Source organism: Tamandua tetradactyla, chromosome 13, assembly GCF_023851605.1.
Source record: "Tamandua tetradactyla isolate mTamTet1 chromosome 13, mTamTet1.pri, whole genome shotgun sequence".
Lineage (NCBI taxonomy): Eukaryota > Metazoa > Chordata > Mammalia > Pilosa > Myrmecophagidae > Tamandua > Tamandua tetradactyla.
In genome coordinates, this window is record NC_135339.1 from 29,133,472 (window position 1) to 29,148,179 (window position 14,708).

General features: G+C 39.5%; 2 protein-coding genes across 2 annotated transcripts in view; one reads left to right on the forward strand and one right to left on the reverse strand.

The window, feature by feature from the left end:
* The first annotated feature begins 2,088 nt into the window (after positions 1–2,088).
* On the forward strand, positions 2,089–3,263 carry ATOH7 (atonal bHLH transcription factor 7). The gene has a single exon (XM_077124385.1). It carries the CDS (start codon positions 2,089–2,091, stop codon positions 2,545–2,547), a length of 459 nt encoding a protein of 152 aa, XP_076980500.1. The 3' UTR covers positions 2,548–3,263.
* A 2,151-nt stretch (positions 3,264–5,414) lies between these two features.
* MYPN (myopalladin) overlaps positions 5,415–14,708 on the reverse strand; it is a 93,614-nt gene continuing 84,320 nt past the window's right edge. The window contains exons 19-20 of the mRNA XM_077125118.1: positions 14,291–14,424; positions 5,415–13,994 (exon numbers count right to left, since the gene is read on the reverse strand). Coding sequence (XP_076981233.1) covers positions 13,825–13,994; positions 14,291–14,424 — 304 coding nt within the window. The 3' untranslated portion in view covers positions 5,415–13,824. The remainder of the gene's footprint in view (positions 13,995–14,290; positions 14,425–14,708) is intronic.

The window sequence follows — 14,708 nt, forward strand, 5'->3', positions numbered from 1 at the left end:
CAAGGGCACAGTCTATTTTGCAGAGAAGCATTCCAAAGAGCAGAACAGAAGGGGCTTCTTTGGGAAAGGGATGAGATAAATGAGCAAGAGAAACAATAACATTAAATAGGGCAGATTTACATGAGAACTAAAAGAAAAATGTATTTGACATTTCCATGCCTAAATAGCACAGTCTTTCCTGTCACAGGACTACTGTTCTCAACCAAGACTGTTAGGACTTAGAGTTACAGAACCAAGTGGGTCCATGCAAAAGTCTGTGTTCAACATCTGTCACGCTGGTGTTCATTAATGTTCAATTGCATTCTATTGTCTTCATGTTATTCAACTTCATTTCATTGTCACTGCTTCAGCTGGGGATTAATCAACTATTTATGGGAAGACGGGACTTGGAGTCACGCAGTCAAATGGGGTTACAGTCTGAGGCAATGGATGAAACAAGACGTGGTAAAAAGATTTTCCATTTGAGAGCTTGTTTAGTTAAACAAATTTAATTTAACAAAAATATCTGAGAATAATGTTGACATAATCCATATTTCAAAAGGAGAAAGAGCATATATGGCCCTCTTAAAGAATCCAGAAAACATATGGACATATTTGAAGGTTGGTTGTTTGGCCCCTTCACTCCTTCTTAAGAATTAGAAACAAGCTGAGATGAAAGAACCAAATGAAGTTTTTTTTCTGTAAATCAGATCAGCATTAACAATAATGGAAATCATGCTTTCTTATCGTTCCTGAGGACAGATGACACAACCGAAATACCCAAGTAGTATGAAATGATATCTTATCACTTTGTTATGTGGGAAAAGTCTTCCATTAAGAACATATTTGAAAACCTCACAAATTAGATATTTGCATTGACACATGTATATGCATTAATAGTTTTATTAGATTTAAATATAAAATTAGATGATTAAATGATTATCATTTGAATGAATGTCCTGTAAATATTATTTACAACCCTGTGTCTGAGGAAATGGAAGACAAGTAGTGATCCAATGTGCCTAAGTATCTTAACTTATCCAATCCAACTTGTCATACACATGAATATCTTTTGATATATTACAATAACTTGTTTTGCAGAGAACAAGCAAAGTATTTGCACAGTAAAATTCCAGGTCTGCAATATTAGGACCTGCTAATTTGTCCCAATGTGCTTAATCAAAGCACAAAAATCAAAATGCCAATATATTAGATCACCCTGCAGAATTGTCATGCATTAGTAAAATTTTCTTATACTCAAGTTTTTTATATATCTCATGATTCTAAAAGCAACAACTTCACACCAAAGATTTTTTAAAATCTAAAAACCATGGTTACGTTTTTGATACGTAAGCTGCCGGCTGATATGGGAAAAGATCAACCTCTCTTCCCCCTCCCACGCCCTCTCTCTACCTTGTTATTCTTTTGAGGACAGCCAGGCCTCTCCAGATGGTGTATTATTTAGTGTTGGACAGACATAGCTTTGGAGAAACTTCAACAGACGAAAGCTGTAATGTCAGGACTTTGCCTTGTGTCGCTCCCCACCCCCACCCCCCGCCGTTCCCAGGGTGGGAAGGTGCTGAGATGGAAGCTGAGGGGCGCCTGCCCACCTGCCACCACCTGTTAGCTCCTCAACCCTCGGCTATAAATTCTCCTCTCTCAAAGATTCATCCAGCACTCTCCGACAGCTCCTGCGGAAAACGTGCTTTTCCCCATTTGAGTTGCGGGGAAAGTTCCATTTTCCTGAATAGGAGTCTCAGGGCTTTCCCGGAGGACTTGAAAGGCCTTCCCCGAACCAGCCAGACCAAACTCTGCTGAAAGAAGGCTCCCTTCTCTTTTTCAACTTTGATGTGGGGATAATGACTTTCTCTTTAGCATCTCAATTTCCCCTTAATTTGGGCAAGTGAAGAGATATCAACCTGGTTATCCAGTAGGACGGAAGGTCGAGTCCTACACTCCCCATTGTAAACTATTTGATTCCACGAGAGTTGCTTCGTTGGTAACTTCTTTGCTAAGGAAGAGCCACTTCAGCCAGCGGTTCGGCAGACCAGCCCACGCGCAGGTGCTGCGGCTCCGCAGAGCTCCCGGCCTCGCCCCCGCAGGCGCGGGATGAAGTCCTGCAAACCCAACGGCCCGGCGGCGGGAGCGCGCCCCGTGGCCCCGTGTGTGGGGAGCGCCGAGTGCGCGGGCGCGTGCTCCGGGGCCGGGCGGCTGGAGAGCGCGGCGCGCAGGCGCTTGGCGGCCAACGCGCGTGAGCGGCGCCGAATGCAGGGGCTCAACACGGCTTTCGACCGCCTGCGCAGGGTGGTGCCCCAGTGGGGCCAGGATAAAAAGCTGTCCAAGTACGAGACGCTGCAGATGGCACTGAGCTACATTATGGCGCTGACCCGGATCCTGGCCGAGGCCGAGCGATTGAGCTCGGAGCGGGACTGGATCAATCTCCACTGTGAGCACTTCGGCCGCGACCACTACTTCGCGTTCACTGGCGCTAAGCTGCCGGGCGAAAACGAGTCCTGCGCCCAGAAGCTCTTCCGCTTCCAGCCCGAGCCCTTCCAGATGGCCAATTAGGGCGCCTGGCCGCGGGCGTTGCTCCGCCAGCCGAAGATACCCAGTGACTGGGCTCTCTAGCCGCTGCCCGCCCCCACGTAGTTGCAGGAGCTTTCGGTGGTCTAGGATACACTCTTAGAAAACAGTAAACTTTCAGGTTCATTTAACTATGCACCATTAGTCCTGTGGACGCAGTAATTGTGTTGCCTTTATTTTTCCCTTTTTATGTGTATTCTGTAGATTTCATTAATGGCCCTTGTAAATGGTTTTGATGGCTGTGAAAATGTTGTCTCCTTCCCTTTTACTGGACCATTTTGAGCGAAAACGATCTCAAAGAAAATGTACAATTAGGGCCATACTGGCGCTTCAGTCCTCAGAGAAATAACTTGCTTAAACTTTTTAAGTTTGTCCTGTTCGGTTGAAGTTAACAGTATCCATTTATTTCGTATGCTCAAAACAGATCTGTCTTCCTGTTGTGTAAGTGCATTTATGCTTAGTGCATTGTGTGTGCATGAAGTAGAGTCAGACACTTTTTTTTTTCAGAGTGCATGAACATGAGTGCTCTGTATTTTTAAAACTATGTACACATAATTAAAATATACATTTTGTAAAGTATAAATTAAGACATGGGGTTGTGTTTCATGCCAGGTATCTTGCTAGTTTCCAGAGGTCTACTTGGGAATGGTGATGTTGAGAGCTTCTCTACGTAAAGTTGTGGAACGTTTAAATTTAATCCTACTGATTGGCAAATGTGCTTTTTATAATACTTCATCAAAAAAAGATAAGCTGATGAGAGTAATAGTTAACATGAAAGTTTTCTCTGTCAACTTGAAAATATAAACATTTTTCATAGATTATTAAGATTATTTTTAATTGAAAAAATGTTTAGCTTTTAAATAACTAGGCATACATTTCCTCAGTATTTTATTTATTTTCTTCATTAAACCAATTCCTAATTCCGTATGAGAACCTACCATATACATAAACAATGCTAAGACTAACACTGAGAGAAATAAAAAATGTTGCTTTAGAACATTTGATTTCTTGTTCATCAGTACTAATTGATCAATAAAGTCTTCACCACCTTTAAAGCTAATCAAAGTGGGGGCAAAATGCTACACATGCTATTAATTTGAATTATTTTCATAAATTTGCTTAACCATTGAATGAATAAACCAAACTCTGACTTGGTGGTTAACAACACTGCAGGCATTTAGGGGAATGTCTTGTTCATAATTAGGAGAAACAGGACCATAAGTTTTGTGTGCCTTTGAAATTTGCCACGTCAATAAAAAAATAGCAATAATGACATTCTCCAAACCTTTGTATTATCAGTTCCAAAAGCCTAACTTAGGCCTCCTATTTGCAATTTACAGAGGGTCCTACATTAAAATTTTTTTAAATCCATAATAATCAAAATCCATTTGATTTGTAATGAGGGAAAATGTCTTCCCTAGCCCGCACACTTAAACTCACAAAGTGTGTCTCCAGAAACCTGTTGGGAGATGGATGCTGAATTTCCCCTTTCTTCTGATACCTGTTAATAAGAAACCAAGAAAGGCTTAGGGTTTGTTTCCTCACTGCACATTAGAGAGTAAAATGCTTACCTTCTTGACTGTAGCAACTCAGAAGATGCTGTAGTTGGCAGACAACGCCTCTCTAGGTGGGATGATGGCAAGACCCATTCCTGGTCCGACCCTACCCGGCAGGGTGCACTTGGGCTAATGGCAAGATCCAGGGCATCTGTGATTGATGCTGCTGAATTGTTACTTGAAAGTGGCTAATTTTGAGTTGTATATATGGCACAACAATAAAAGTTAAAAAAAAAAAAAAGATTCAGGGCATCTGCCTTCCTTACTATTTGGGCCCAATAGTCTACTTACTTATCTCTCCCAAAAGCTTGATAATAACCTTAGTAAGTTTGTAGTGTCTGAGAATTAATGAAATCATGAAAGAACATCGGACTAATCAGGAAAGGGCTCAAAAAGGTATTGTTAGTAATTTTTCAGGTATGGCATCACCTCATCCTGTCCGGACTTGTGAAAGGGAACCATGCTTTTCATTTTATGTCTATGACTTCTAGCAAAGAGCCTTGCACAGAATAGAAACTGATAACTTGTTCTTGTTTGGGTATTAACACGTTCTTGATGAAATCAGACAACTTCATTATTAAAAATGATGAAATCTAATCCATGCCTCTCCTTCCCTATCCCTCACCCCTCAAAAGAATTAATCTGTCTGTTGAAAATTATGACTTCAGCTGCCTGCATCTGTGTTTTAGAAATTTCTGGGAGCAATTTAGTTCTCACCAAATTCCTAAGCTTTCTATCCCACCCAACATACTAGATTTTTTTTTTTTTTTCCTAGAGGACATTCAAGGTAAAATGTAAATGGGTCTCAGTTATCTAATCCTATCTTTAAGAAAATTTCTCAGAGGGTATGCTGGAAACTCCATAACCATTTATGAAATAAGAGCTTAGCTAAAGCTCAGTTCACTTAAATTTAGCCATTTGATAGTATTTCTGGATGCATTTGTGCACTGAATTTGGCTACAGGCTGCTCCCTGCCTAGGTTCACTGACAATATTCTTCTCTTTTGCTACCTACAAGAGAAAGGAATTTCAAAGCACATATAAAACCATACATATATGACCTATATATTTACATGTACACCATATCCCCCTCTGGTCATGAATAGACTATTAGGTACATGCTTAAACAAGTGTTTTATTGAATTAACACAGAACTTTTGGATTGCTGTTTCCAACTGGTAGTTTATCCAAAAATATCCAAGCTGGAAGAAAAATACTGCAAGGCAAGGACTTTCGCACCTCACATAATAGGTCTGAGACCAAAAACAAAACAAAACAAAACACAAACCCCTAACAATTAATTGAGAATAAATAACATTTTATTTAACGAATAAAGAAACAGTCCATCACATCCTCTAAATTGCCTGTAAAAGCATCCAGGTTGAATTAGACACTGATTCTTAGTTCTTATTTTTCTTCTTCTAATTGCAAAGTTTCCAAACAAAACACAACCCCCCAACAAATCTTTAAGAAAGTACAACTAGGAAACAGCAACAGGTGTCATGGTGGTGACGTGGTCTACCAGAATAGACTCCCATCCACCTTCTGAGGAAGGACACAAACATTTTAGCTTAAGTGATCACTGGTTGTAAGTTCATCTAACATGCACGATGCAGAAGAACAGGAATAAAAGCCAAGATTCATTCACTGCTTTCTAGTAATAGAGGCAAAATATACAGTTTACTTAATTCACGCATTTCAAAATGGTTTCTGTAATGGTTTTTCATAAAGATTTTAACCAAAACAGTACTTTAGAAAATAAGTTGACTCAAGCTTCCTAAGATGGAAGCATACCGTGTTTGTGAGCCTTTTGGGGCCTGGTGTGCTTTCAAGTGGAAAGAACTTATGCAGGGAGAAAAAGAAAAGCGTAGGCTATGTCACTTGATTCTGATTGAACTACGTGAACTATGGGTGCGTCAGGACTCCTTATACTTGACGTGCGTATGTAGAGATGTACATGTGCGCACATGCATTGTTTGTCATTCCTCATGGATAGAAGGAATCACAGGGCAAAATTCACACTTGATTTTTAAGGGACCAAAGGATATGCTTATTTTTGAAGGTCTATATCTATCTGTTATCTTAAACAAGTTGATGCATTTTCAACATAAGCCGACTGACATGCTGACTTGGGAGGCTTTTGCATTAGGATTTGCAACAATACAAGGGAGTTGTCCTGAACTGCCCAAGACAGAAAGGAATATAGGAACTCCTTTGATGCTTCTATGTGTGCTATTTGTTTTTGAGTTATCATTTCCCCCAGCTTCATTCAAGAAGTAGGAGACAAAGCTTCCCTAGGCTATTCTGCCTATGCTGAAATAAGTTTCCCTGGAATCTGCCTGCAAGAAGCCGATAGGATATTTCTTGAATTCATTTTATTTTTCTCCAAATGTTTTACTATGTACGATCTTGGAAGAAGAAATTTCATCATGTACTGTGCTTCTAAGGAAAAACAAAGTAGTGGGGCAGGAAAGAAATGCAAACTAAAACAAATCAACTATTTATTTTGGAGAAAAATATTTTAAATATATTCCTTGGAATTAAAAAAGGAACCTGCTACCCTGTTTTTTAGGGTCAATAGAATAAACTCCTTAGAAGCATTTATTCATCCTAGCTTCTGTCCTGGAAAAGGCTCAAGGATTTTGTTTCTTTTACAGGTAAAGAAACCAAGATCCCAGAGTTAGAGAAAGATTAAAGAATGTGTCTGAAATTTCTCTGAGTCATTAAAATCCTCCTTAGGATTTGCCTAAAAATACTTAGAAATAAGGAGCTTTTCTAATGCTTTTAATTATTTTATAGATTTTCATCTTGACTGGGAGGTAATGAAAGGGGAAGGGTAGCTCAAGAAACCTAAGGCAGAAACTAAATGAAAATTAACCAGAAAAGGAGGTGAGGTATCTCTGAATTCCAAATATTGAAAAATTAAGTTGTATTCTAATGATCTCATCTGAATTATTTCAAGGTTGTCAGTCTCCTTAAAATATACAGCAAAACCTTTTACACTGTGAACACACACATTTGTTAACCTTTTGATAGTGAGCACTGCAGTCAATATTAGCATACGGTTCACTCCATTCTGCAGCAGGAATTATGGGAGACTCTGCCTACATTTTGCAGATACTTCACTGAATCTCTGTAGGAATGTTGGAATACTAAGCAAGTCTCTCTAACCATATTATATGAAAATGACATGTTTTTTGTGGCTATTAAATACCTATTATAACAAAACTATACTGGTATCTCCGTTTATTTTCAATTTAAACCAGTCACCCCTTATCTTTAAGTCCCATTTTTATATGCCCATTTTTGTTGTTCATTTAGGAGGCAGAATTAATTTTTATCTTTGAGAGTTGAAGAACATTATATGAGATGTCTGCGGGGTTTGCTGAATATTTTAGGAAGACCAAAACCCAGTTATCTTGCTATTATTCTAGAAATATTTTAACCAGGTTATAATCTATATAGTGATTTATACAATTTGGATAGAACAGGATTAATTTACAAAACGCACTTAAAATATTCAATATATTTGTATGTTAAAGATATTTTTTCAATCATTATCAGAAAGTAACCTTTAAACTTGGAAACTAGAATTATTTTCTGCATTTAAAAGAAAAATGTGCATTTATTTTAGCCTTAAGATATTTTTTGCCAAATGATGTTGAAATATTCTATTTTTCACTATTAGGGAAATATTTTCTATTCACTTATATGCTAAAATCTCCAGCAAACCAGTGTTTTATATGTAGCCCTTTTCTTTATGCTTACTCTCAGCATTTATGGCACAATTCTCAGAAGGTTGTAAAGTGTGTTCTTTCTCTATTTCTTGCAGTTTCAAGGTTATTTGAAGTGGCCATTATTTGCATATTAACAAAAGGCAGCCTGTTTATGGTTCCATACTACCAAGTATGCTAACTAATGTAATTAGACACAAGAGGCAAACATATTTTTAACAAATATGCAATTTTTTTGCACTGCACAGATTTTTAAAAAATATGATATTAGCAACTTTCTAAGAATACTGATGATCACTGCATTGTCAGAACCGAGAAGATGCTTGCCATTCTTCAAGCAATGCTTCACTGATTAACTTTCTGAAATGTTGATCCACTTAAAACAAGAAAAGGCAATTAGTGGTGAAAAGGATTAGAAAAAGCTCTACTGCCATGTAAAGAACTGTTAATCTTACTAGAAAGGCACGTTGAGTTCAACTCAACCATCAGCAGAAATACTGAATCCAGGTGACCCAAGTACCCTGGAAGAGATGTTGGATTAAGGCCACTATGAGTAAATCTGCCTACATTTACAGCTTCTCTGGCAGCTTTGTGTTTCCAACCAATTTACAAAGTCATATACAGACCTGGGCTAGGATTCCAGTTTGCAAGGTACTTTTGGTAGGTGGAGTTGTGTGGGGAGAAAGAGGAAAGGAAGAGGCTGTGGTAAACAACAATCGCAGTTTCTTAGACCTCCCTTCACACCCTTAATATTTTTTACTCTGACAGCAATTCGTTCCATTAAAAATTGATGGGAGTCAGAAAGCAACTACTTTTGAAAGTGCAACACCTCTGTGAAGTTAAAAGACTCTAAGCCATTCAGAATTTGTTCGACTGGACTGCTTTCTTCCGAACATCAAGCCAAGATGCATGGAATTAATTGGGTTTGGGTCATTTTGGAGCATGAAGCATGCTGGCAGGCTGAGGGGTGGGAGTGAGATGGGACAGGTTACAGCTGTAGGGATTATAGAAAACGTGGGACACAGTGCACCTGGGGAGAAAAAAACAACAACACAGAATTGGGGTGGGTGCAGAAAAAGCCATAGACACTCCATAGTTCTGATACATCATATACACAAACAAGGAGGAGGAAGTAATCTTCCCCCTACTCTCCTTGCCTGCTGTGCCTGGGTCTGTTTCTGGGACCATAACCCAATCTAGTAGATACTGTAATTCAGTCATGAATAAAATGAGTTTCTTCTGGGTTCATTGGGAACCTAGCATTGGGTAAGCAAAAGAAAATATGTTCTGAGTTTTAAAGAACCAATTGATAAATTAACTTCTGGAGGGTAACCTATTTTTCATTTGAGGATTATCCACATTAACTTACCCCTACAAACATCAGCTTCTGACTCCTATGGGGATTATTTTTCATGGCACAGTGTCACTCAGATGGTTAGCTCTACTTACTGCTTGATTCTTTTTTTAACTGTTGTTAGACAAGTTGTGGGTTTACAGAACACTCATTTGTAAAATACAGGATACCATATACTACCCTATTATAAATACCTTGCATTGGTGTGGTACATTTGTTACAATTGATGAAAGTGCAGTTTAAAAATTGTATTATTAACTATAGCCCATGGTTTAATTTAGGATTCATTGTTGTATGGTGCAGTTCCAGGTGTTTTTTTAAATTTTTTTATTCTAGTACCATATATATACCCTAACCACTGCTTGACTCTTGACCATTTGATTTCTTATTGGATGCCTATAAAAGTTAAATGACGAATAAAAAGAGAAAAATGCTTTTTAATCAATTCTATTCAGCAAATTTCTGATTAAAACCTTATTTTGGTGATGGAGCCCTATATTTCCAAAAGACAGTCTGGCTTCACTGTGCATTTCCTTTCTCTATATTCTCTGTGATCCCCATAACCAGAGTAACCAATTGTGAAAAGCCCTTCAGTTTTTTTAAGATTAGAGTGGTTATGGGATCTGTATGGCTTTTTGAAATACAGGGCTTGGCATCAAGTTTCCCTGGGCCATTTTTGCAAGTTTCTGAGCTTCCTCTGGAGGCTTTATGAAGGCTTCATGTCTAACGGATATATTAGAAAACAGTAGGTTCTATTTAGGCCAACCTGTATGCTTATCTCTATTTTCCAGGCACATGCAGCACCTACAACAAGCTGGGGGATTACATCCTTCACCGATGCCAACACTAAAGTCTTATACCATTCTGGGCCTTTCTGGGTAAGTTATGTGATCACATCATGGTGATAAAATTATTCCTCTCAACTTCAGCTGTTCACTCCTGGAAAGCTTTAAAAAAAAAAAATACTGATGTCTGTGTCACAACTCCAGAGTTTATGATTTAATTGATTTGGGGTTGAAGCCAGGCACTAGGATTTTTGAAAGCTCTGCGGGAGATTCTCATGTCAGCGAAGGATGAGAACCACTGCTCCAGACCCAATTCACTTTATATAGAAACATACTGGCTTATATGAAATTTCAAACTTCGATTTAGATCAATAAATATTTATTGAGTGCCTACTATGTGTAAGGCACTTCGTCAAACTTCTGACACAGCCCATACCAACAAAGAGCTAAAATCTAGTGCAGACAAGGGTGGGCTAGTGTAAGGGAGGGGGCATGCAGGTAAACAGAGGCTGTGTTTTATACAGAGCACTATGGGAAGTAATCTTTTCTTCCTCTAGACACAAGAGATTTTCTAAAAGGTTTCAAAGATAACGGGATTATATTTGGCTGGGGGATCAGGAAATATTTCAACAAGACAGTGACATTTGGAGATGGACTTTAAGGAACTGATGAGATTTCCATAGGTAGAAATTGGGAGGGGGCTTTCCAGGTAGAGGGATGAAAATGGCATTTGGCTAGAAAGTGTTGTTTTTTGCTACATTGGGTGAGTTTTCTGAGCAGTGGATGAAGAGCTTTGGTATTATATTGGGGCAAGTCTTGAAGACATCAGGGTAAAACAACTGGTACCTGAGTTTGCTCCAGATAGCCACTGGCGGTTTGAAAATTGTAGAATAATACGACTGGAGCAGAACTTCCAGAAGAAAGACATGGCACTGAGATCTGGGCTGGATTTGAATGTGGTGCAACAGCCGGGCTAGAGGCTAGAGGCAGGAAAATCATCAGCAGTCTCTTATTATTGTTGAAGTCAGATGTATTGAGGGAAATGAAGAAAGTGATGACAGTCACGGGAGGGATGGAAAGCAAGGCCTGAATGTAACAGGAGTAATAAAATTAGAATGAACAAGACTTAGAAATTGATCAAATGGAGGAACAAAGACTGTTTTTGTATTTGGATTACTAAGAATGTGATGGCATCATTAATAGAAATCATTGCACTAAGCTGAGGAATGGTTTATAAAAGGGAAGATGATGAATCTAATTTTGGACATGTTAAGTCCAAACACCCAGCAGAAATAGAAATTCTTAAACAAGTATGCCTCATTGTAATTGAATTCCAGTAGAACTCTTAAAATGTTGATTCCTGTAACACTGTGGTTCTCGGTTACACTCCGTCCCCCGGGGAACATGCAACGATATGTGGAGATATTTTTGGTTGTCTCAGGGGTGTATGTGCATGGGGGGTGGTTGTGGTGCTACTCACATCGACTGGGTAGAGGCCAGGGATGCTGCTAAAATTCCTGCAGTGCACAGGGCAGCCCCAACCACAAACAGGTATCTGGCCTAAAATGTCAACAGTGTGGAGGTTGAGAAACCCTGCTTGAACTTGATCCAAAAGCTCAAATTTCAAGACTTTTTGGGGTTTGCTATACTTTACATTAGACAGTGACACCTAATGGCCAAACATAATGCTTATCCTCTTTCTCCATCGAACACTAAAAGACAACAGATAAAAATTATTTAGAAAACTAGGACAGAGATGAAGAATATCCTTACACGGGAGAACTGTCCAGGGTTGAAGGAAGTAGATGTAGGTCAGATGTACAACCGTGGAGAAGAAACCCTGGCGTTAGAAAGTGCTCTTTGGTTGTGAGATTTCTTAGTAGAAATGAATAAGAAATGAAGCATTTTGCAGGATGCATTCTTATGTGGAATGCATTCTATTCCAGTAAAGTTCGCTAAATTTTACTATTGTTCCTGGATAAATTAGATTGCTCCCAAATCTAATACTTTTGCTCAATAAGTGACAGACACCATTATTTCTTAAGGATGGAAATGATGGCATTTTGTTTCATGAAGAAATGAAGGGTGAAAATAGAATTAAGATGATTTTAGAGTCATGAAAAATATAGGACGAGCTGCCCTTGAAACTTCTGTTTGCTAAAAAATAGGTTTTTACCCCAAGAAGCAACATCCCACATGCCTTAAATTATAAGCTACTAAATTGTAAGCTTTCTGTGGGCAGGACTGTGTCTTATTACCATTTCGGTATCTGCTGCAATATCTAGAATAGCATCTTACGGAGAGTAGACACATAAGTGATATTAGAGTGAATTAATTTTTTTCATACTTGAAATCCTTGTCTTGAAGTTAAGAAAATATCAAGTCTTTCTGAGCAATTATTGTGTGTTTGCTTGAGTAGGGGCTCAGAGGGCCCCAGAGATTCGGGCACCAGGGAGATAGTTACAGACACCTCCAATTCCTTTCATTGGTGAGCCTGCAGCAACTGTGCTAATGACCATTTCCAGGGCAGGTTTTTGGACTGGCCTGTGAACTATAGACTCTGCTAATATAACACTCATTTGTGCAACAAATATTGTTTAAAGTCTACTTTGTGATAGTTCTCCTAGGTACTGGGGATACTGCAGTGAACTTAAATGTGAAAATTCCTTAGGTTTGAGGGGGCAGGTTTTGAATTGGTGGATTAGAATAAAGATGCATATCCCTCTTTCTTCCCACTTTCCCAGTTAGCATTTCTACTTAGAAAATACAGTTTGATCAATGATCTCAAAGGAGTGCATGGCTATTAAAGGACCTCCCGCCTTCTATAACGACTGCTTTGCTGGGGCAAGTGAAAACAACAATCTCCTGGTACTTCCTCTCCTTGATCTCATCTCTTTCCTCTTTGCTGTCTGATATACTTCGAGATTCTAGAAAAAGAGGGTAGGGAAGGATAGCATATTTGGACAGATGATAACACTTGCCTGATTTGGAAGCATCAACTGAAGTTAGTCATTTTAAAAGTGACTCTGTAAAATATTTCTTTATGATTGGTTTACTTACGATCCTTTAGTTCTAATGTATAGGGATATACAAAGTCAGAAAGAGGGAAAAATCAGTCATCAGCATAATCCAAAAGGAAATGGTGCAGTCAGGTGGACAAGGCCCTGTTCTGGCCACAAAATAAGTGTACTGTGCAATTGTGAGTGTTTCCATGAATGTTTTGAAACTTAAGCACATTTTGGCACCTTATTATGTGTCTCAGTACACTCAGGAAGCACAAACCAAAAATCCTTCTCCACATATGTAAGTTGTATGGCACGACCTCCTAATGCTAAGTGGAAGCTGATTTAACGAATTTACCAAAACTATTGCTATGGATGTGATCAACAGAAGGTGATAGTGACCTCTCAGCCTTTTTCCTTTGCTTCATTCAGTGAATTAGTGATATCCTAAGGTCACTATTGTCGAATTCTTGCTAGCCCAAGATTATGGCCCTTCATTGCTCCTAGCAGGACCTACACACCCTGACACAACAGGAAGCAGGGGAGCATGCTAGCTCTTTCCCAAAGCAGATGGCAGCTGTATGATATCTTTGGTTCATCTGCATTGTCTTCTCACATTTTCGCTGGAATCTTTTAAAAGCACAGCTCTACGTCTCTCCCTCTGTTGAGACTGCAAGAGTCCCCAACCGACTTATTCGAAATATTCCTTGTACGAGCCCAGCAGCGTGGTAACTTACTCAAATCCAGTTGCTTGGAAGCAGCTGGGGTACTGGGCTCGTCCTCCTTCCCCCTCCACAGTCCGCCCCCTTACACAGCAGGCACCCAGACAGATTTAAAGTTCATCACTCTCCACCACACTCCGAGAAGAGCATGAATATACCATTGTGCTTTCCATGGAGGAAAAGGCAGAAAAAATGTCAAGTCCTTTACTGGTGAGAGATCCATAGCGACTGCCACCGGATCGGATGGTCACGGGTGGTGGGATCTGCTGGTGCCACTGAGCTGGAAATGGACCAAAAAAGTATGATGATTCAATGAATGCTGTGAAGCTAGGTACCCTGCAGAGATGCATTCTGTTCTTGTTCTCTTTGGGATCTTAGTCTAGCACTGAAATCTATCTGGGTCTGAATTGCCTCATTTGTAAAAGACAACAAAAAAGTCTTCCCTGCCAGGAATGGAAAGTAGATTGGTGATCTCTCAAGCTCCTTCGAATTAAAAAAAACTTCTGCTTCTAATCCAGAAAGAATTTTAGTGCTGCATGTCACACACAGATGTTCAGCTAATGACATTACACCTACCGTATATATCCAACCTTGCAGTGCATGACACGATGCCAGCTTCATTCTTGGCTGACAGTGTATACCAGCCCGCATCTGATTTCTTGGCTGGCTGAATGAGGAGGCAGACATAGCCTGTTGTGTCCTGGTGCATACTGGGGAGAAGAAAGAAAATATCCATATTTCAGCTGGGGGCAGAAATGTGCTTGTTGATTTAGGGCTCAGGAAAGCTCATAGGACAAATTGAGCTGGGTGGTGCTTCCCTTCCCTTCCTTGTCCTTAGAAGAAGAAGAGGGAAACTTATCTTAAAGCAAGTATCAAAGCTAAGTTCCATTGGAAGTGGCAAGAAGTCACAAAAGAGTAGCAGTTAACCTAATAAAATAAAGATGAGGCTCAGTAGCCATGGCTGAAACCCTCTTGCCCCAGCTACTGCTCCAAC